This window comes from Podarcis bocagei (assembly GCF_964188305.1).
Source record: "Podarcis bocagei genome assembly, chromosome: 1".
Lineage (NCBI taxonomy): Eukaryota > Metazoa > Chordata > Lepidosauria > Squamata > Lacertidae > Podarcis > Podarcis bocagei.
This window is the reverse complement of record NC_138125.1, coordinates 113,950,287-113,970,743: the sequence shown is the minus strand read 5'-3', so window position 1 is coordinate 113,970,743 and position 20,457 is coordinate 113,950,287. Positions and strand designations below refer to the sequence as shown.

The following is a 20,457-nucleotide window of genomic DNA, read 5'->3' as shown; positions in this document are numbered from 1 at the left end:
CTACCTCACAGGGCTGTTGTGGGGATTAAACGAAGAGGAAAAGAACCATGTACACCACCTCAAACTTCTTGGAGACAAAGGTGAGCTAGAAATACAGTAAAGCTAATTAATAAATAACAAACTGTGCCTTTTGGGTGCAGTTGGGATCTGTTCTGAATTTAATTTTGGACTGTCCCAAACACACACCTATCTACACACCTTAGAAACATTTCCAGGGGCCTTGTACAGATGCACATTTTTGTGAACAGCTGGAATTCTTGGAAAGAGAAAAGGAACTGCAAAGGGCAGCTTTCCTTCTGTCAAGGATTCTGCACTTTTAACAGCTGCATATCAGGCATCTATATTCCTGAACGGCAGCTGTCGAAGCACATTTGCAGCTGTCGGTTGTTTTGATGCCCTCACTCTGTTGTTGTTTTTTTATGTCCTGTTTCTTAAAACTATTACCTCCACCCTGGAAAAAAATACCTCCAGTAATCCTGTCACCTGTTAATTTCTCCTTTGTGAAACACCATTCATTTAAAGCACATGGCTTTACCCAAAGAATCCTGGGGGCTGTTAGCTGCCCCTCACAGAGCTACAGTTCCCAGCACCTGTAACAGACTACAGTTCCCAGGATGCCTTGTGAAACCATGTGCTTTAAACATACGATTGTGGATGTGACCGCTGATGGTAAAGTCACAAACTAGTCATTGGCAAGGGGGGGAGGAGAGAAGGAAGGCAACGCCAGTGCTACCATAGCATAAGCCACACAGGATGTGGGTGAGTATTGCCCAATTCAAACTAAGGAGGTTTTCAATGCCTGGAAACAGCAGCACAAAGGCAGAAAAAACAACCCTCCACCAATGTTTTCAGTACCTCAGTTGATGGCATGATAACTTCTTTAGTCTTTAAGGACCCACAATAATACGCTGTTTTCAGACAGGGTTGTCTTTCCTGTGAAGAATTTTGCCTTGCTTATGGGCATCTCTTTTTTCTTTTCAAATCCTTGCCTATGTTATGAGGAAAAAAAACTGCTCCTTTTCCATTATGGGGTACCCAAGAGCCCATATAGAGTCCTTTTGTAGGTTCTCTATCGGTAGGAGAAAATAACAGAGACCAACCAGAGAATATTGAGAAGCAAAGCAGCTAGTAAGCCTGATCTTTATTAAAGCTGTTGCAACAGGGTGCTCCCCGCAACACACAGGAGGGGGGGAAGGACCCCGAGCCATGCGTGCAGGCCCTTATACAGTTGTACCTCGGGTTACAGACACTTCAGGTTACAGACTCTGCTAACCCAGAAATAGTACCTCGGGTTAAGAACTTTGCTTCAGGATGAGAACAGAAATCGTGCAACGGCAGCGGGAGGCCCCATTAGCTAAAGTGGTGCTTCAGGTGAAGAACAGTTTCAGGTTAAAAACAGACCTCCAGGATGAATTAAGTTCTTAACCCAAGGTACCACTGTATAAGGGACACGGGTGGCACTGTGGGTTCACAGAGCCTAGGACTTGCCGATCAGAAGGTTGGCGGTTCGAATCCCCGCGACGGGGTGAGCTCCCGTTGCTCGGTCCCTGCTCCTCCCAACCTAGCAGTTTGAAAGCATGTCAAATTGCAAGTAGATAAATAGGTACCACTCCGGCGGGAAGGTAAACGGCGTTTCCGTGCGCTGCTCTGGTTCGCCACAAGTGGCTTAGTCATGCTGGCCACATGACCCGGAAGCTGTACGCTGGCTCCCTCGGCCAATAAAGCGAGATGAGCGCCGCAACCCCAGAGTCAGCCACAACTGGACCTAATGGTCCCTTTACCTTTACCACTGTATATATTTTTAATTGCCCGCCCTGGAGTCTAAGACCACCCCCAGAAACATCATACATACATCACAGAAGGGGTGTGGCCCAAGACCACCCTCTTAATATATCAGAGAAGGGGCGGAAATCTGGGTGTGTTGTTCCTTCCTGTCTGCCAGGTTACCTGATTGGATTACCTGGGCATCCTGGCCACTCTTGTTATGATAACTACTCAATTCCTGAATCCAGGTCACAGGTCCACACTTTATTCATATCTTAAATGTGTCCTTAAGACAGGATTTGTGAAAGAGACAATGGGGAGATTTCCCTTTTCCTTCGACCTTGCAGAGAAATGTTTGAGGTCATTTTGGGAGAGAAAATGGTTTCAGGACTTTTCTGTGGGGTTCAGACAGGGGGTTTACATATTTGTATGTGTTTGCTTGGTACATTTATGAACATCTATTTTATATATATATAAGACTTTAAAATTCTTATTACACCTACACAGCAATGTTTCGAGTAGCATCTGCTTCCATCTGCACAGCATCAAATCTATTCCATTAACCTCTTCATGGCATGCACAGGGGCTCCATTTGATCAGTAATCAAGTTTTTTTTTTAATTATTATTATCGTTTGTTCTGATCTGCGCTGCCGTGGAGTCTGACATTATTTTGATGTAACCTTCAAAATCTGTCAGCAGCAAGCAAAATTAAAGCAGTTGCTTGTACAGTATATGGAACGTATTACATTTTTTTAAAAAAAATGTTCCAAAGGACATATAGCCCCATTTACAAAAGAGGGGACTGTACCTTGGAAAACACAACACATTCGAGCTTTTGGTAGCTTTGCGAAATGACAAAAGTAAGAAGATAAGACTAGAAATTCTGTGTTGTAGAGAAAAGCTAGAGAAAAGGTTTTTTTCCCAATTTAAGTATACAATGGGCAACCCTTGCAGAAATGTTAAGAGTTCAAAAACAATGGCTGCATTTCTACAGCTGTTGTCATCTCTTCATATAACTGGGGGGACAAAAAACAGAATTTATCAAGTTTGTTTCAGGCTTTTAAATTTGCAATTTTGAAACCACTGCAGTAGCCTTGAATCATATGCGTATCTGTCAGAAGCTGAGAGAACTACGGGAGAAACCTAAGTTCCTCTGCTGTTTGTTCCACATGTCCAGCTACCTAAAATGTGTTGAAACGGAAGACTGTTGCCTTGATGTGTGTAAAACCCATTGCCTGTGCAAATCTGAAAAAGCAAATAAACACACTGATGTAAAATGGAAAGACTTCCCTGTTACCTCACAGGAAACTGACTGATTCTCAACATCCCACATTTGCTCTCTTCATTCAGAGCTAGATTACAGCCACGCTAATAGCTAGGCAGTGGTTTCTACATAAAATGCCGTTTCCCCTTAAAGTTTTTTTTTTTTTTTTTTGGTAAAGCACTTGCATTTGATTTTGTTTTTGAATGGGCATTTGGCATATCAAATATTTTCCTTAGTACTCTGAATGACTATAAATGGTTTTGCCAGATCCACAGGGCAATCCTATGCATGTTTGCTCAGAATTAAACCCCACTGTGTTCAGTGGGGGCTACCCCTAAGTGTGCATGAGCCTAAAGTAGCAATCCCATGCCCACTACGTCAGCCCTATAGTGCAGGATTGCGAGGCACACCTTTTCCTGGGTTCCGAACTCGAGATGCAAAATGACTGGAGAAGACACGCCCTTGAAATTTCATGGGAGGCGTGCAATCCTTTGTACGCTTACCTGAGAGTAAGGTCCACTGAATTCACTGGGCCTTCCTTCCAACTGCACACAGAGTCATAGAATCTTACAGTTGGAAGGTACACCAGGGGTCATCTAGTCCAACCCCCTGCAGTGCAGGAATCTCAGCTAAAGCATCCGTCACAGATGGCCATCCAACCTCGTGAGTAGGAACCTCCAAGGAAGGAGAGCCCACCACCTCTTGTAGGAGTCTGTTCCACTGCTGAACAGCTCTTACTGTCAGAAAGTCCCCCCCCCTGAATGTTTAGTTGGAATCTCCTTTCTTGTAACTTGAAGCCATTGCCTCACCTGGAGTTCTACCCAGCAGGGCAGGAGAAAACAAGCATGCTCCCTCTTCCATGTCACAGCCCTTAAGTCGACATGCGTAGAATTGAGCCGTCAGAATATACAGTGGTACCTCTGGTTACAAACGGGATCCATTCCAGAGGCCTGGCCATATTCCGAAAACTTCGTAACCAGGGGTGCCTTTCTGCGCACACATGCGGTGCGATTGAGGTACCACTGTATATGACCACGTTATAAGTGCAATTGTGTAACTGATTTCTATGCTAGGAATAAACAAAGGCAGATTAGTACTAAACTCCTAGAACTCCACAGGCATCTTATATTTTATCAATATTTTTAAACAAAGTTATACTATTTTTTTTAATTACATTTTTATTCAGTTTTCTTTTTCATTCATTACATAGATCTCATACCCATAACATTTTCTATTCCTTCCTTCCTCCCTCCCCTCCTAGGCTTCCCCCAACGTCCGCTTCTGGTTTGTTTCTCCTTTCACCCACCTTGCTACCTCCTAAAAGAAAAAATACTAATGGTATACTTACCGTATTTTTCGCCCCCTAAGACGCAGTTTTTCCCCTCCAAAAATGAAGGGGAAATGTGCCTGCGTCCTATGGGGCGAATGCAGGCTTTCGCTGAAGCCTGGAGAGCGAGGGGGGTCGGTGCGCACCGACCCCTCTCGCTCTCCAGGCTTCAGGAAGCTCTGCGCAACCCTCGGGAGACCGGCTCCGAGGGTTGCACAGAGCTGCCTGCAGTCCCGGGATCAGCGCAGCTTTGCGCGGCCACCGGGAGCCGGGGGCGAAGCTCCGCCCCGCTCCCGGTGGCCGCGCAGAGCTGCCTGCAGTCCTGGGACCAGCACAGCTCTGCGCCGCCATCCGGAGCGGGGCGCTAAGCTCCGCCCCGCTCCGGATGGCGGCGCAGAGCTGCCTGCCATCCCGGGATCAGCACAGCTCTGCCCATCGCCAGCCCCACAAGCTCGGGGGACAGCGGGGAGGCAGAGCGTGCCTTCCCACTGTTCCCCGACCTGGTTCTTCCAGCCCCGCACCTGGGGGGGGGGGGATAAAATTTTTTCCCTTTATTTCCCCCCCAAAAAACTAGGTGCGTCCTATGGGCCGGAGCGTCCTATGGGGCGCAAAATACGGTATACAATAACATCTAACCTAAAAATATAAAAATGAAAATAAGTACACCATATTATTTCCCTGTCTTCTACACATTTTATAATACTAATGATGTGAATGTTTATTTAAATCCTGCCATCAAGTCTATACTTTCTTTGTTTCTGCAGATATAATCTAAATGGTTCCCATTCTTTTTCAAAGTCACTGTTGTCTTTTTCTCGTAGTCTGTCTGTCAAAAGTTATACTATTTCATGTACAGACTTCATTCAAATGCAGGCATCTGCCACACAGCAATATCTTGGTTGCTCGCGTCAATTACCCTCTGATCGGGAAAGCTTCTCCTCTGATCCTAAAGACACGACATTTTGTTGATATTACTCAACCATGAAGACATATGGATAGCTCAGTTGGTTAGAGCATGGTGCTGGTAATGCTAAGGTTGCAAGTTTGATCCCTGTATGGGATGGCTGACTCTGCATCTGCATCTATATTGTAAGAAGCGCTTTTCTTTATTGTTTCTCATTGCCAAGCCTGTGCCTTGGATTTGGCAATGTGTTCCTGCGTTGACCCTTGTACTTCCTGCAGTGTCTGCTTCTGTATGGTTCCTATTGCGTAAAAGAAATAATAATACTGTGATAGATTCTCATCTGTGAGCGTGGCTACAGCTCCTCCAGCATGTGAGCAGTGGGAAGTTTTAAATTCAGGTGCCATACCAGTAATTTTCCTGAAAATCTTTATTATAGTGTATTTAGCACAGCAATGTAATCCAAGACCTGCAAATAAATTACCGTATTTTTCGCTCTATAACACGCACCAGACCATAACATGCACATAGTTTTTAGAGGAGGAAAATCCGTAGGCATGCCACCTGTAGGCATTCCCTCCATAACACGCACAGACATTTCCCCTTACTTTTTAGGAGGAAAAAAGTGAGTGTTATGGTGCAAAAAATACGGGAATTTAAATGAGAGCTGGGTGGGCTGAATGGAAAGAAGATGGAATTAATGGGTGACTATAGGCAGAAAAGGTAACTTACAAGAAAATGGAATTATTGGACTGGGGGATTTTTAGGGGGAAACGAACACAGTGTGATGTGAATCATCACTTCTTGAAAGTTACGAGTAGGAATGATTCACTCAAAAAGAAAATGAGATACACCTACTCTGTCACATGAACAATTTTAAACAGAACTGCCACAAACTATTAAGTTTCTGAATGTTAGCACCAATAAATTTAATGGGAAAAGGTATTGTCAGAAATGTACATTTGATTAAAAAAATGGCCCAAGTGCTGTTAACAACAATCCCAGACTTAAAAAAATGTATTTTCACTGTTTCTTATAAAAACAGTGACATACTGTGCAAGTTTGTGAGGCCTAGGTTTCAAACTCAGCATATACAGAGTACCGAGGCTTGTAGTATGGTTGACTGTAATATCAATCTCAAATTTCTGCATAATGTTGGCACTGCACATCTTGCAAAATAAATGCACAATCACATACTAAATGCAAAATCTTCCTTCCATTTTATTGCTGTTCCAACTGTGCAAACAATGGAGTTTGCTAACTAGGGGGTGCCCTGTGGGAAAACCCAACATTTATTGTGTATAATACATTATGTTACGCATGTTAAAATGGTCCACACGAGCCTCCTCTGCTCCAGAAAGTAACCTTGTACAGTACTGGATAAAGTACACACAGGCATCTTTCACAAGTTAAATCACCAAACCACAGTGGGCAGGAACCAAGATGAAGCTTTTGTGCTTCGGTAACCTGAGAGGCAACAGTCACCCTGTAGTCCCTTTCTTGCAAACGTTTTGGATTTAAAACTCCCGGCTTTGATATATAACAAGAAAGTTTTTATCCGCTCCTCTGCTACCCACATTGTGTGCGGCAGTATGTTTAAAGAAGTGTATTTGAATAGTAAGCGATCTGAATTGAAAAGATCAGGGCCGCATGGCAGGGAAAAATAAATGCTTGGTTGGCTCCCCAGTTTTTGGAACCGACGAAGAGTCACAAACCGCATAAAACCACTCCTCTCACCCATCGCTTTCCTATGCAGCAGAATGCAATGCCTGCTGACTCGGAAGTAATAATAGTAACAAAAAGAAACGAAAGAAAAACCCCTGCCCGCGATGCCCAAAGAGACCGGCTCATTCCCACAACGAGGCTGTGCACTTGCTTGAGAGGAAGTCCCTCCGAACTCACTGGGACTTGCTTCCGAGTAAGCATGCACAAGAAGAGGATCGGGCCCCTTAAACGTTATTATTGGACCCATCCTCTCGGCGGAGAGGAGGAGCGTCGTTTGCAAACCTCCTTCCCGGGAGGGCTGGTTTTACCCCTCTCTCTTTTCTTTTTGAGCAACTATCCCTCCTCAATATTATTTATGGTTTGTGCCAAGCGGATCAATTCCTGCTCTCGACTGCGTAGGGCTACTCCTGCTTCTAACGCGTGTAGCAGCAGCAGCAGCTCAGCCTCCGCCCCCTCGGTGCGCTCCCTCCCCCACCGCGCGTCTGGCTGGCTGGCAGGAAGGATGGGAAAGAGGGAGGGAGTGGATGAGCGAGCTGCGGATGAGGGTTAAAGGTGCTGCTGGCAGCGAAGTTTGAAGGAGGTCGCCGCCGCTTGTGCGCTCCGGCAGCATCATGGCGGAGCAGAGCGACTCGCCCGTTCACGTCCAGCAGCAGCAGCAGCAGCAGGAGCAGCCCCAGCAACAGCCGTCGCCGCAGCCGTCGCCGCCGCCGCAGCAGCAGCCGCCGCCCCAGCCCCAGGTTCAACAGACCCAGCCGGCGCCCGCTGCGCCGCCCCCGACCCCCGCGCCGCCCGCCGTCGGCTGGCCCATTTGCCGGGACGCCTACGAGCTGCAGGAGGTGATCGGTCAGTGGCGCGTGTAGCAGGGAGCGGCGGCTCAGGGGGAGGCGGGTGGGTGTCTGGGATGCCTCGTCAGCCGGCTTTGGGGCCTACCGGCTTTTTTTTCTTCTGAGCTTCCCCAGCCCAGAGGCTCTCATTGCGGCGGATGCGCCCGGCACTGCAGTGCCCGATGCTGCAAACTTGACTTCCTCCTGCTTCAGGCACCGGCTCTTTGCACAGCGCCGCTTTCATCTCGCTTCCTCTTGTTGCAACGTTCCGTGATCCGGGGGAGGAGAACGGAGCCCGGCTCGTTCTAGAACACTTAGGGCCGGCTCCCCTGCCTGCCTTCATGGAGGGGTGGGGCATCAGCACCCCCCCCTTTGCTGTCTCGATTTCTCTCCCCCACCCCCACCTCGCCTCCCCGGAGTTTTCCCTTAAGCATTGCGGCTTCTGCCGGCCTCCTAAGTTGCCATGGCACTTCTTGCCTTTCTGACTCCCAACTTTCTCTCTCTCCTGTTAGTGGGGAGATGTAAGTCCACCCCGGCCTCCCTGAATCTCTCTTGTCCGCCTCCCCCACGCCCCCACCCTCCAACTCTTTCTCCAGGTGCAGCGTCACTCTTGCATCCAGAAACGTCACGTCTATCAGTTTTAGATGACAGTTTTCTGCACATTTCCCTGGCCAAGGGCTTCAGTTACCTCTCTCCTTTCTCTCCCCTCCGTACCATCCGTGCCCCACCCCTTTAACATATTCTTCACTCTTTAAGTAGGTTTCTTTTGCAATGGCATAGCTATTGCTTTAAGTGTTTTTTTAATGCCAGTGCCCATCTTTCTACCTTCCCCAGTTTAATAATCTGCTCGTTTGCTGTTGCAGCGATGTTAGCACCATGTAGGTTGGGTCTGTTTCTTGTTTCTTTCACGTTCCCCGAGAAGTTAATTAAATAAGCCTGAGGGGTGACTTGGATGCTATTCGCTGGGCATTGGTTTGCAAGTCTGGTTTATAGAGAGAGATAACACGGCTAAAGCCTGCAAATGCAACAAAACTCCAAATCCAGGAGTGTCATTGCTTTGTGAGCTAGGCCGCATCCAGCAGTGGGGTAGGGCTGCCTCCAGTATCTCTTGCAGTTGTTTTTAATATTGATGGCCTCAGAACTGCTGAAATGGGCATTTAAAGAAAAGAAGAGAGCAGACTCTCCTTTGGGAAGTTTTGGCACCCCTCTTGTACTTGTCGAGATGTGCGTCTGTATTGCATGTGGTCCCTGAAGCCTCCTAAGGACTGCTAACAAGAGAAACCGTATCCTTTTGTCCTTTGGATTTTTTAGTCTTTTTGTCCTGCTGCCTGTCATCCTACTTCTTTCTTGGCCTTCTCACAGCCATGGCACTGAAATAGCTGAAGGATGCTGCTGTGCAAGCAAGGTGCCTAAGCTCTCCTCTTTTCTGCTTCTGGAGCAGGGTGGTATTCTGCATCAGCTCCACTTGTGGATTGCCAGCATCCTCATCCTCCAGGGGGAAGAATACCAGCAAAAGCACCTTGTAAAACTGTTTGTCCACTTAACATTCTTCATCAAGATTTTGGGGACACTTAACAGAGTCGCATTGGACTCAGCAGGGCTTACTTCTGAGTAGAGATATAGGACCGTACTTTTCTGTTAACTATATGCTCCAACATTTATTGCACCAGTTTAAGTGGTTAGTTTTTTTAAAGATCATCTCATTGACAGAGAACATTGCAGGGAGAGTAAAATAATCTTTATTGGGGCCAGTTGATGTTCATTATGTGGCTTCCGCTCAACTTTTCCTCGGAGAGGGATTTATTTTAAAAAGCAAATTAAAACGAGAATTTTGTTCTGGTTGATGGTCTGCCTTGGTTTCTGACCGGTTAGCCTTAGAGACCTTGTGTTGACACAACTTACATTGCAAATGGACACTCTGCTTTTGGAAATAGCTCAGTTGGTAGAGCATGAGACTCTTAATCTCAGGGTTGTGGGTTCGAGCCCCACATTGGGCAAAAAGATTCCTGCATTGCAGGGGGTTGGACTAAATGATCCTCATGGTCCCTTGAAACTCTGCAATTCTGTAAATTTGTGAAATGTAAGAGCCAGCCATGTCTGGCCATGTCCTTCAGAGACTGCTGCATCATGGTAGGAGTTAAACAAGCCTCTGCAAGAAATCAGTGAATCACTTTCTTAGAGTGGTAGCCTAAGTGTATTTATTTGGAAGTAAGTTCTATTGAATTCCGTGGTAGTTGTTCCCAGTCCCATGTGCTTCGTAAATGAAGCTGTAATTTGTCACTTGTCCTCCTTTCCAAAATGCTTAATAAACTTTTTACTAAGTAAGCTAAGCAGGATAAAATCCCATTGACTTTTAAATGAATTGCAGACTCTTTATTTAAATCAAGGTGACTTCTTTCTCCAAGAAAACAAAATCTGAATTAAATAGGAAACTTTAGAAAATCAGTGAACAAGCATGCACATTCCTTGGCTGCCACAACAGTTAAAACATACTGGTTTGTAACAAAAATCTGGCTTTGTTCAGTTTAGGCACATGCTCTCTTGCCACATAGCCCACACACTTTTTGTGGTATAAAACTTACATTCATAGACTAGGGAGTTGTGAAATGAAGGATTTCTGTTTTGTGCTGCCATCTTAATTCTAAGCAAGATTTGTTTACTAGGAAGTGAGCACCATTGAACACATGGATAGGACTGTACTTTAAGTGCCCCATGCTTTCTAGGTATAAGATCTGGTAGTGGACTAGAGACATCAAATGGCCATACTGTTTGGAGAACAGCCTAAAGATTCATAGTTTGCACAATAACAAATACAGTACAAAAAGTTGGGTTACCAAGAGAATCAGGCTTTAACTGATTGATAGAGGGTTCTGAATTAACTTTTAAGAGAGCCAGGGTGGATTTTTAATATTTTGGGTCCTTATATTAAATCCAGACTTCGTTTAAACCAAATGCTGTCCCTTCGAGTGTTGCTTAATATAATCAAACTTTTTAAAGCAACTATTTTTTTTTATCTTGGTCCTTTAATTCCGTATGATGACTTGTAGCTTCTTTGTATTATGTATTGCTTACAAAATGAGGAAGATGAAGGCCTAAACTAGTCGTGTGAAAATCAGCTTTGGATATGAGCTAAGCATACAGTATTCACCTTTCAAAGAAGAACAAACAGAAATAGTGCAATCTTGAACTTGCGAGAATAAACGTAACTTAAATCAAAGTTGGATCTTTTCTCAATGTTTCATAATTACCATATTTTTAATAAATATGGTAATAAATATGCTGATGTTATGATAGGCACTAGGTCTGAAAACCCTAACCGGTGCAATTAGTCGGTTCATTCATTACAACATGAGCATGTAAGATTCTTGATCTTGGCTTAGTTTGAATTCATGGATGTTCAGTACTTATGGCATTGTTATAATACATGTCTCTCTGAGTTGCATTTTTGGAAGGGTGCTCCAGATGGATCCTAATTTAATCCAGAGCAATGCTCCTTTTGAATTAACTTTTCAGATAAGTAAAAGCAGTGACAGGCCACAAAAACCACACTTTTATTATTGTAGTTGCAAGGTAGCTGTGCACAGAGTCTTGTAAAATGCTTGTCCTGATTAAATGTGGCTTACCTGCAAGATTGTTTTAAAAGCATGATCGGACTAGTGTAACAACTGTGATTCCTGACTGAAGCATATTTGACAGCTAAAAGTGCCAGAGGAATGGATTTTAACTTTCTCTGGTCTAATCCGGATGACACTTACCTGCTGGCTTTCTGTTTCCTTTTGTGTGATTTGCATTGCATTCATTTTCAGGTCAAGATAATGTAATCTCTGAATTGGCTCTTAAAAACTTTATACTTACAACAAGAGCATGCAGTGTGTACCCACTGCAGCAGTTAGACATACTTTATTCTAGGTCTTTAGTTTTCATTGGGGAAGCCCTCATTATGACAATTGGCTTCAAATATCCCATTGCTGTTAATGGGTTTGAATACCTTACTGGTGCATATCTAGTAGAAGAGGACTCTGCCTTACGTTCTTTTAACAGTATTAGATAAATGGAGAATAAGGTGATCAATTGTCCACTTATTCCTACTCTCTGTTTCCTGCTACTTAACCAATTCTCAATGCACAAGAGAGCCTCCCCTCTCATTCCAGGACTAGTAAGCTTCCTCAGAAGTCTTTTATGAGGTACCTCATTGAAAGCTTTTTGAATGCCTTGAGTACACAATGTCAGCTGGATCTCCTCTATCTATATACACTTGTTGACACTCTCAAAGAACTGCCGTGGGCTTGGGAGGCAGGACTTGCCCTTGCAGAAGCCATGTTGGCTTTGCTTTAGCAAGGCTTGTTCTTCTATATGCTTGGCTACTTTATCTTTAACTGTACTTTTTAACAGTTTTAGTTTAGAGAAAAAGTAAGAGATGACATGATAGAAGATTATAAAACTATGTCTGCCATGGAGAAAGGGGATAGAGAAAAGTCCCCCATCCCCCCCGCCATAACACTAGAACGTCTGGACACCTGGCAAGGTGAAGTGTTCAGAGGTTTAGGGCTGATAAAAGAAATTACTTCGTGCAGTGTATAATTGAACTATACGGCTCACTCCAAAAGTAGGCAGTGAGGGCTACCCAACTCGGAGGCTTTGGTTAGATAAATTCATGGAGGTTAAGGCTGACGTCTATTAGCCAGGGTCACCATGTTTCATCTCCACTGTCAAAGGACGTACATGCCTCTGAATACCAGTTTCTGGGGACTACAAGGGAGCAGAATCCGGTTGTGTTTAGGTCCTTCTTAATGCTTCCCATGGGCATTTGGTTGGCCACCGTGTGAACAGGACGCTGATAAAGCTAGCCTTTGGCCTGAGCAAAGAGAAACCAGAGGAGGAGGATGGATCACTGAGCCCACCACCCCATACACTCTTGAGTACTTTTTGGAAGATGCCACACACAGCTCAATAGGTTTTGTATTATATCTACCCTCTTAAAATTGGGACCCCAGTAGTCCATTTAATAGATACAAAACACAGGTTTTCTGTGTATGAAGGTCTGCTGGCTTAGTTTAGTGTACGAGAACTGTACTGGCAGAAGGGCTACCAGGCAGCATCCAAGACCCTTGGGAATCTGGTTGGGAGGTTCTGCTTTCCCTTTAGAAACCACAGGAAAGTAAGATAGCAAAGGCCTTTCCTTCTTTCATCCTTAGTGGAAGCCTTCCTTATTCCATGGACTAAGCAAAGCTGCTCCTGGCATACTGTTGTCATTGCATCAAACTTGCAGGGTTGAGCAAAGGGGTTCATAAAGTTTCAGCTAGATGTGTTTTGCCCAGCTTACCTATTGCCATAGTTTCCCACTTTAGAAGTAGCTCTTTGTCCTGTAGTTCACTATAGTTACTTGAGGAGTTAGTGATTTCGCTTGTGGATTAAAGCGAAGCCTCCCAGGGAGCTGTTAATACAGTTAGCAGACCAGCAGGTTACTTGCAGCTTAAATAGGAGGTAACAGCATTTTTCTATTTTTAGGCTTTGGTTAAACACTCAGGAGTAACTTTAAGGGGGCGGGAAGAGTCTATTAGCTCCTGCATTCAAGATGTTGCTTCTTGGCCAGTATATCTGAATTGCTGAGCTTCAGGCTTGACAACTGGCATTGAGGTCCCAGCCTTTCAAGCAACATCTGTTTGTACACAGGCGAAAGTTCATTGTGAGTCGCTTTACTCATGCAGATAAAATTAAGCACATACCTGTGCACATACCTTTTTTCTGAGGGTGCAGTTCAGTTCAGCTTCCTGATTATGTCAGCATATTTACATGAATAAAACATACCACTCTAACAAATGTCAACTTGGTTTTACTGATTATTTTAAAAGCTGCTGTCCTTGTATGGAGTCGTTCCCCCAAGTTTGTGAGACTGCTGTACGCACAAGAACAAAGGGCTCCTATGAGAGCTATTTGAGGGGTTTTTCTTACTTCTGTTTACATGTGGCTGTTTTTGATAAGAATGCATCTCTCAGTTTTCCCTGCCAAAGGAGGATTATGTTCATTGATGAAAAATGTATGAAGATTTTCTGGAATTCTCCACTCTGTAGAGGAGGATATAGTTGTTGCTTTGCAACTGACAGAGGCATCCTGGGAAGAGATAGCTCCGGTCTGCTAATGATCCCATGAAGAAAAAGTTAAGGAGGTCTGTGCCTCTTTGCCTTAATGTAAGGACAAAACTTCCTTTGAGAATAATACAAAAGCAGGAGTTCACAACTGCAGTAAGCAGCCATGTTTGCCTGTCACACTAAACCATGGTTAAATTAATATGATATACAGGAGCAGTGTGCAACTCATACCTCTTTCCACATGGGGGCAGGATTTTGGAAGCTCTTGCCTCCACTTTGCCTGTGGGGTTTGTTGGTTTGTTTTAATGGTGGATTATATTGTTGTGTTGTGCGACTGTTTTCAGTACAACTACTTTTAGTCTGTTTGAATTGTATAGTATGTATTCTGTATATTTCTGCTCTATTAATGCAAATTGCCTTGAGACCTTGTGGTAATAACGTGAACACATAAGGGAATGATAATTTGCGGTTTGTTGTGCTGTCCGGATTTTACCTTTAATTAAAGTCTGCTTCAGACCATGCTGTCTTTTTAAACTATGGTCAGTTTTATGTCAATGGCCATTCTGTGTCCAGATAACATGGCAAGCTGTGATCAGGGAAGAAAGGCAGAATAAACATTTAATAAATGAAATAAAAGCTTAACAGTGGAAGCAAAAGCTTCCAAACTTCTGCTGACAGTGTGGGAAGACACAAGGAGAGTATGCTAGCCCAGAGGTTTTCGTAGCTTGTTCCTAGTCCTGCAGCTTGGGTATTAAACCATTTGAGAAATATGAATGTTGCCCCTATCTGCAGGCATGACCTGAATGGCAGAATGTTAGTTCGTTCATTTTGTACTATGTACATTGTGATGGCTGACATTGCCAGTGTTTTGATGTTGGATCACTCTGTTAAGGTCTTAGAATAATAATCTAGTTTTGCAAACACTTAGTTCTCGGTTTTATTACTTTAGCCTTGCATATAGTTGAGGCCCACTGTGTTCCCCTAGGCCAGTACTTTTCAACCGGTGTGCCCTGGTGCCCTGGGGTGCCTTGAATGATGGTCAGGGGTGCTGTGGGCAACACTGGCTTCTGTCCCTCTTTCCTTCCCTCCCTCTTCTGATGCCCTCTTGTGTGTCTGCCTCCCAAAGGCTTCCACAGCTGTTTGTTGCAGCAGCCCTGGCTATAAGCTCCTCAGGCGAAGGGGTGCCTCTGAGGGTGCTTCCCAGGCCCCTGTGGGGTGGTGGGAGGAGGCACCTCTATTTGGGGCAGAGTGGATAGCTCAGAGACCAGGGGCAGCAGCTGTGGCTGCCCAGAGGACTCCTAAGGAGAGGGGAGAGGAGGCTGAGGGAGGGTGTTAGAAGGGTGAGAGGCTGCCAGCTCTGCAGGCAAGGGGTGACATAACTTGGCTCCAGAGCCCCACAGAGGTGCCGCAGAAAGAATGCAGTTGGTCAAGGGAGCCGTGGACTCAAAAAGGTTGGAAACCTCTGCCCCAGGCTGTTGCTTTCCCCTCTTCCAGTTAGAGTCAGGGCCATGAATGGGAGAGAGAGTTGTAGATGCTGCTGCCAAAGTACTGCTAAATTTCTCCAGCTATAGGAAAGTGCTAAGGAGGATAATATGGTTGTGAGAGACTGGGCAGGTACAAGTATAGTTTTTGACTGTTGATCAGATGAGCAGGTAGTCTCGATTCCAAGCACGTTGCATGGTGGTGATATAGGTCCTGTTGCTACTACAGCTATCTCTGTTTTGAAAAATACATGTACAGTGGTACCTCTGGTTACATACTTAATTCGTTCTGGAGGTCCGTTCTTAACTTGAAACTGTTCTTAACGTGAAGCACCACTTTAGTTAATGGGGCCTCCCGCTGCCGCCGTGCCACCGCCGTGTGATTTCTGTTCTCATCCTGAAGCAAAGTTCTTAACCCGAGGTACTATTTCTGGGTTTGCAGAGTCTGTAACCTGAAGCGTATGTAACCTGAAGCGTATGTAACCTGAGGTACCACTGTATGTGGGGTTGGTAGTCTGGATTAGATGGGTAAAGGAAACAGAAATACGCTCATAGTTCATAATTTTGCCTATAAATCTGCTCCAGCCTTTCTTCCCCTTTCTCAAAGGCAGGGCATTTTTGAACTCTTGATTTCCCCTTCCTCTGCAGTCTTGCATGAAGATTTACCTGAAATTGTGATGTAACACCATCTTTTTCTTTTTAAGATGGGAGCAAATGTCTCATGAAGAAGATAGGAAGTTGCATCAGACCCAGTGATCCACCCAGCTCTGAATCATTTGCCAGTGTTTCCCAAACTTGGGTCTCCAGATGTTTTTTGGACTGCAGTTCCCATCACCCCTGAGTACTTGTCCTGCTACCTAGGGATGGTGGGAGTTGTAGTCCAACAACAGCTGGAGACCCAAGTTTGGGAAACAGTGAATTATACACAGACTAGCAGTGGATTGCCAGGCTTTCAGTCATGGGACTCCCTCACATCCATGTAACGTTAGAAACTCAGATATATTAGCTACCATAATTGCAAAATGTTACTTAAACCTAGGTTACGGTCACCACAATAGAATGCTTAGATGCCTTTTTTTTTTGGCAGTGGAATTTATTTTTATTTATTTCATTTCAATACCACTTTATATTAAAAATAATAATCTCAAAGCAGTTTACAACAAATCAAAACACCAAGCAATCCAGAATAAAACAAATTCGAGCGCCAGGGGAAATATTTCAGATCCTCCTGTCAGTCACAATTTGCTTTCCCCGTATTTTTTTTAAATCTACTTAATTTATATAACCGCCCCATAGCAGAAGTACTCTAGGACAGTGTTTCCCAACCGGTGTTCCGCGGCACACTAGTGTGCCGTGAGACACCGGCTGGTGTGCCGTGGGAGGGAGGCGGGCGAGAGGCGGCGGCGAGAGGCGGCGGCGGCAAGGATCCGCGTCGAGCCGGGGGCAGCTCCGCGGTGGTGGTGCCGAGCGGCGGGGCAGCGCGCGCAAAAGGGAGGAGCGCGAGACAGCGGAGGAGGAGGAGGCCGGCATGTCCGGGCAGCAGCAGCAACAACAGCAGCAGCAACTCCCGGCGACGGCTCCTCCTCCGCCCGCTATCGCAGCCGCCGCCGCCTCAGCTGCCGCCGCCGCCTCAGCTGCCCTCGCTCTGCTGCCTCCTCCCACCCCGGCAAGGGGGAGGGAAAAAACGTTCACTTTTGTGCGTCCCTCCCGGCGTGACGCTGCGCGCTGACGTCACGGGGCGGGGCTTTAATGGTGGTGTGCCGCGAGATTTTTTTCCGGTAAGCAGGTGTGCCGTTGCCCAAAAACGTTTGGGAAACACTGCTCTAGGAAACCAATGTGGTGTAGTGGTTAGTCAGACTAGGACCTGGGAGATCAGGGTTCAAATCCTCACTCGGACATGAAGCTCACTGGGTGACCTTGGGCCAGTCGCAGTCTCTTAACCCACCTCACAGGGTTGTTGTAGGGATTAACTGAGGAGCAGGGTGAATCCTGTACTCTTTGGAGAAAAAGGTGGGATATAAATGCAATAAATAAGCTCTTAGGTAAAGGGACCCCAGACTATTAGGTCCAGTCGTGACCGACTCTGGGATTGCGGCACTCATCTCGCTTTACTGGCCGAGGGAGCCAGCATACAGCTTCCGGGTCATGTGGCCAGCATGACTAAGTCGCTTCTGGCAAACCAGAGCAGCGCACAGAAACGCCGTTTACCTTCCCGCCGGAGTGGTACCTATTTCTCTACATGCACTTTGACGTGCTTTCGAACTGCTATGTTGGCAGGAGCAGGGACCGAACAACAGGAGCTCACCCCGTTGTGGGGGGATTCGAACCGCTGACCTTCTGATCAGCATGCCCTAGGCTCTGTGGTTTAACCCACAGCGCCACCCGTGTCCCAAATAAGCTCTTACTTACCTGCAAAAGAAAGTTGGAGGGGCCAGCCAGATGGAGATGTCAATCACCAAACTGGCATCCAGAGATCTCCACGTGGTCCCAATTAAGCCCGCGCCAGTCGCAAAACTTGCCTGGCATGTGGGGGATTTCGAACCCTGCCTATGTGGAGATGATGGGGACTGAACCTGAGACATTTTGCATGCAAAACAGATGCTCTGCCATCAAGTCACAACCCTTTCCCTTCTCTTGTAGATGTCAGGTGCCAAGTCTTCTGAACTTGAAACCCTACCTGAACCCGAAAATAAAGTCGCCAGACTAAGTGGTGGAAATCTCAGAGTGGAATTGCTTGGTTGGGTGCACATTTGTCTTAGTTTTGCTACAGTTCCCAGAATAGTTTAATAATCATTCCCTATTCCCAGAGAACTCTGGGAATTGCAACTCTCTGAGGGGAATAGGGTTCTCCGAAGAGCTCTCAGCAGCTCCCAGAATTCCCTGGGAAGCCAGGACTGTTTAAAGTAGCATCATTGAGCTCTAAATGATGGTTGTGAGTGTGGCCCTAGTGAGGACCACATGCTTTACTTGCATCTTGGTGCAATTGTGTGAATAAAGCCATCCATATGACCAGTGGTTTTTTTCTGGGGGAGAAGGTAGAGGAACTCACCACAAAGTTTGTTTATTGTGGGCCCAGTCACAGTGCCACCCCCCCCCCCCGGGCAGTGGCTAAATGTAAGATATGATTAATAAAATCAAGCAGACAACAATCTGGATTAGAAATGGACACAATTTTATTGATTACAGATTATAGGTAGATTTTGGCTCAGGCATTGGGTACATACCTATTCCAGCCACGCCACCCAACAAAAATAATAATTACTATTACTATTATTATTATTATTATTATTAAATCTTTATTAATTTGAATTAAAAAATATCAAAATGCAATATTTAATGCAGACACAAAGTGAGAAAATAAAGAAGAAAGAAAAAAGAGAAAAAGATAAAAAGCAAAAAAATAATACTATACATTTCATATATGTAAATACTATATCATATTTACAAACTCACAAAAAAGAACAAAAACATTACTGTGAATTAGCTAAAAAAGACTTCCAAATATTTTCATTTACTATATCTATTCTTTCCTTTATAATGCACAGTCTCAAATTAACTTAATTATTTTCATACGTCCAAACATAATATCATTTCCACCTTTTATTTACAAGAATCACTATAGTTCTGCCAGGAGATTCTTATTCTTACAATAATTGTTTAGATATTCTTTAAATATTCTTCATTGTTTATATATTCTGTTTCTATTGATCTCTTACTCTCCCTGTCATCTTTGCTAGCTGTAGATATTTTATCATTGGGGCTTGCTACTCTGCTATTGTAGGTATTGCTTCATTTTTCCAATTTCTTTCCACCAATATTTTGCATACATGAACAATGTTTTTATATTTTTTCCTATTTCTATTGGCAGTATGCCTAGAAGGAGGGTTTCTGGTCTTTTTTTAAAATTAAGTTTAAATATCTTTTCATCATAAATATTGTTCCAGAAGTCTCGGATAACTATGCAGTTCCACCACATATGCAAATAAGATCCCATCTCTTTTTCCAGCAGATAGGTGATCTATTTTTGTACATTTTTGCCAATCTTGCTGGAGTAAGGTGCCATCTATATATCATCTTCATAGTATTTTCCCTGAGATCATAGCACGCCATGAACTTGATGTCCTCCCTCAATAATGAAACAATAATTAATTTTTAAAAGCCAAGGGAACTTGCTTCCCCCAACTTCTTGTTCACAAAACCCCCTTCGTATGGCCAGCTGCTGAATGAGTAGCTTCCCTACCAAATACCACTAATATTATGCCACAGTTGAAATATTGCTTAGTAAAAGCCTAAACTTCTGTTCTGGCACGCTTGATCTCAATGTCAGCCTGGACAGTGCTGGCTCTGCAAAGTTTGGCACCGGGTAACGCGGCCGGATTCTTCTTCCTGACAGCTGCATTTGTAACCAGCTGTAGTATTCCTTACTAATTATGTTGTCCAAGGAAACCACAGCCAGATGGAACTGGCTTTGGAGGGACAACTGAATATCTAGTCATATGCTGCAAGAGAGGAATCAGCTGTCCTGGGAGAACAGCCCTCCCGAGCACACTTTACTTTCAAGTGCGTTTACAGTTCTGCTGCAGAATAATAAGTAAGCGCAATGATAACCGAGTGTCCGCTGTGCTTTCAAGTATTCAAAAGGGGTTCCTTACAACAACCCTGAACATAGGCCGGTATCATCCCAATGTAGTGAACAAAGGATTTCCTTTTTAATTTTTGTTTTAAATTGAATTTTTTCAGCATAGAATCCAATTAAAAAACACTAAATAAGAATAATAAACAACAAAAAAGAGAAAGAGACGGAAAGAGAGAGGAACCCCCCCCCCCAAAGCCCTCCATCAGAGGTGGATTTTAACCCTTGCCTCTCAGCTCTCACCTGGGGGAACAAGGGATTTTTTGATTCACCATACTCTTTTTGGGGCTACTGTGTATAGGTAGACCAACTATGTGTTGGCTACTCTGCTGCTGGGCAAACTCTGCTCAATTTCCAGGAGCCCTTTCCCCCTTAAATAGTCTGCTGGAATGCACATTGCCTTCTCACTCCTCTGTCCTTTAGCTTGACTCCTGCCCCCTCTTGCATG

General features: G+C 44.8%; 1 protein-coding gene across 3 annotated transcripts in view; it reads left to right on the top strand.

The window, feature by feature from the left end:
* Positions 1-676: 676 nt before the first annotated feature.
* The window catches only part of STK39 (serine/threonine kinase 39), a 119,530-nt gene continuing 99,749 nt past the window's right edge, over positions 677-20,457 (top strand). The window contains exon 1 of one of the 3 annotated variants that reach the window (XM_081175484.1): positions 677-759. Coding sequence is in view for 2 of the 3 variants with exons in the window: in XM_081175480.1 (XP_081031606.1) it covers positions 7,594-7,825 (232 nt within the window). In the remaining variant the exon portion in view is untranslated. Of the gene's footprint in view, positions 760-7,077; positions 7,826-8,254; positions 8,328-20,457 lie in introns of those variants that run through there. The other 2 variants (XM_081175480.1, XM_081175481.1) reach the window with 2 other exon arrangements.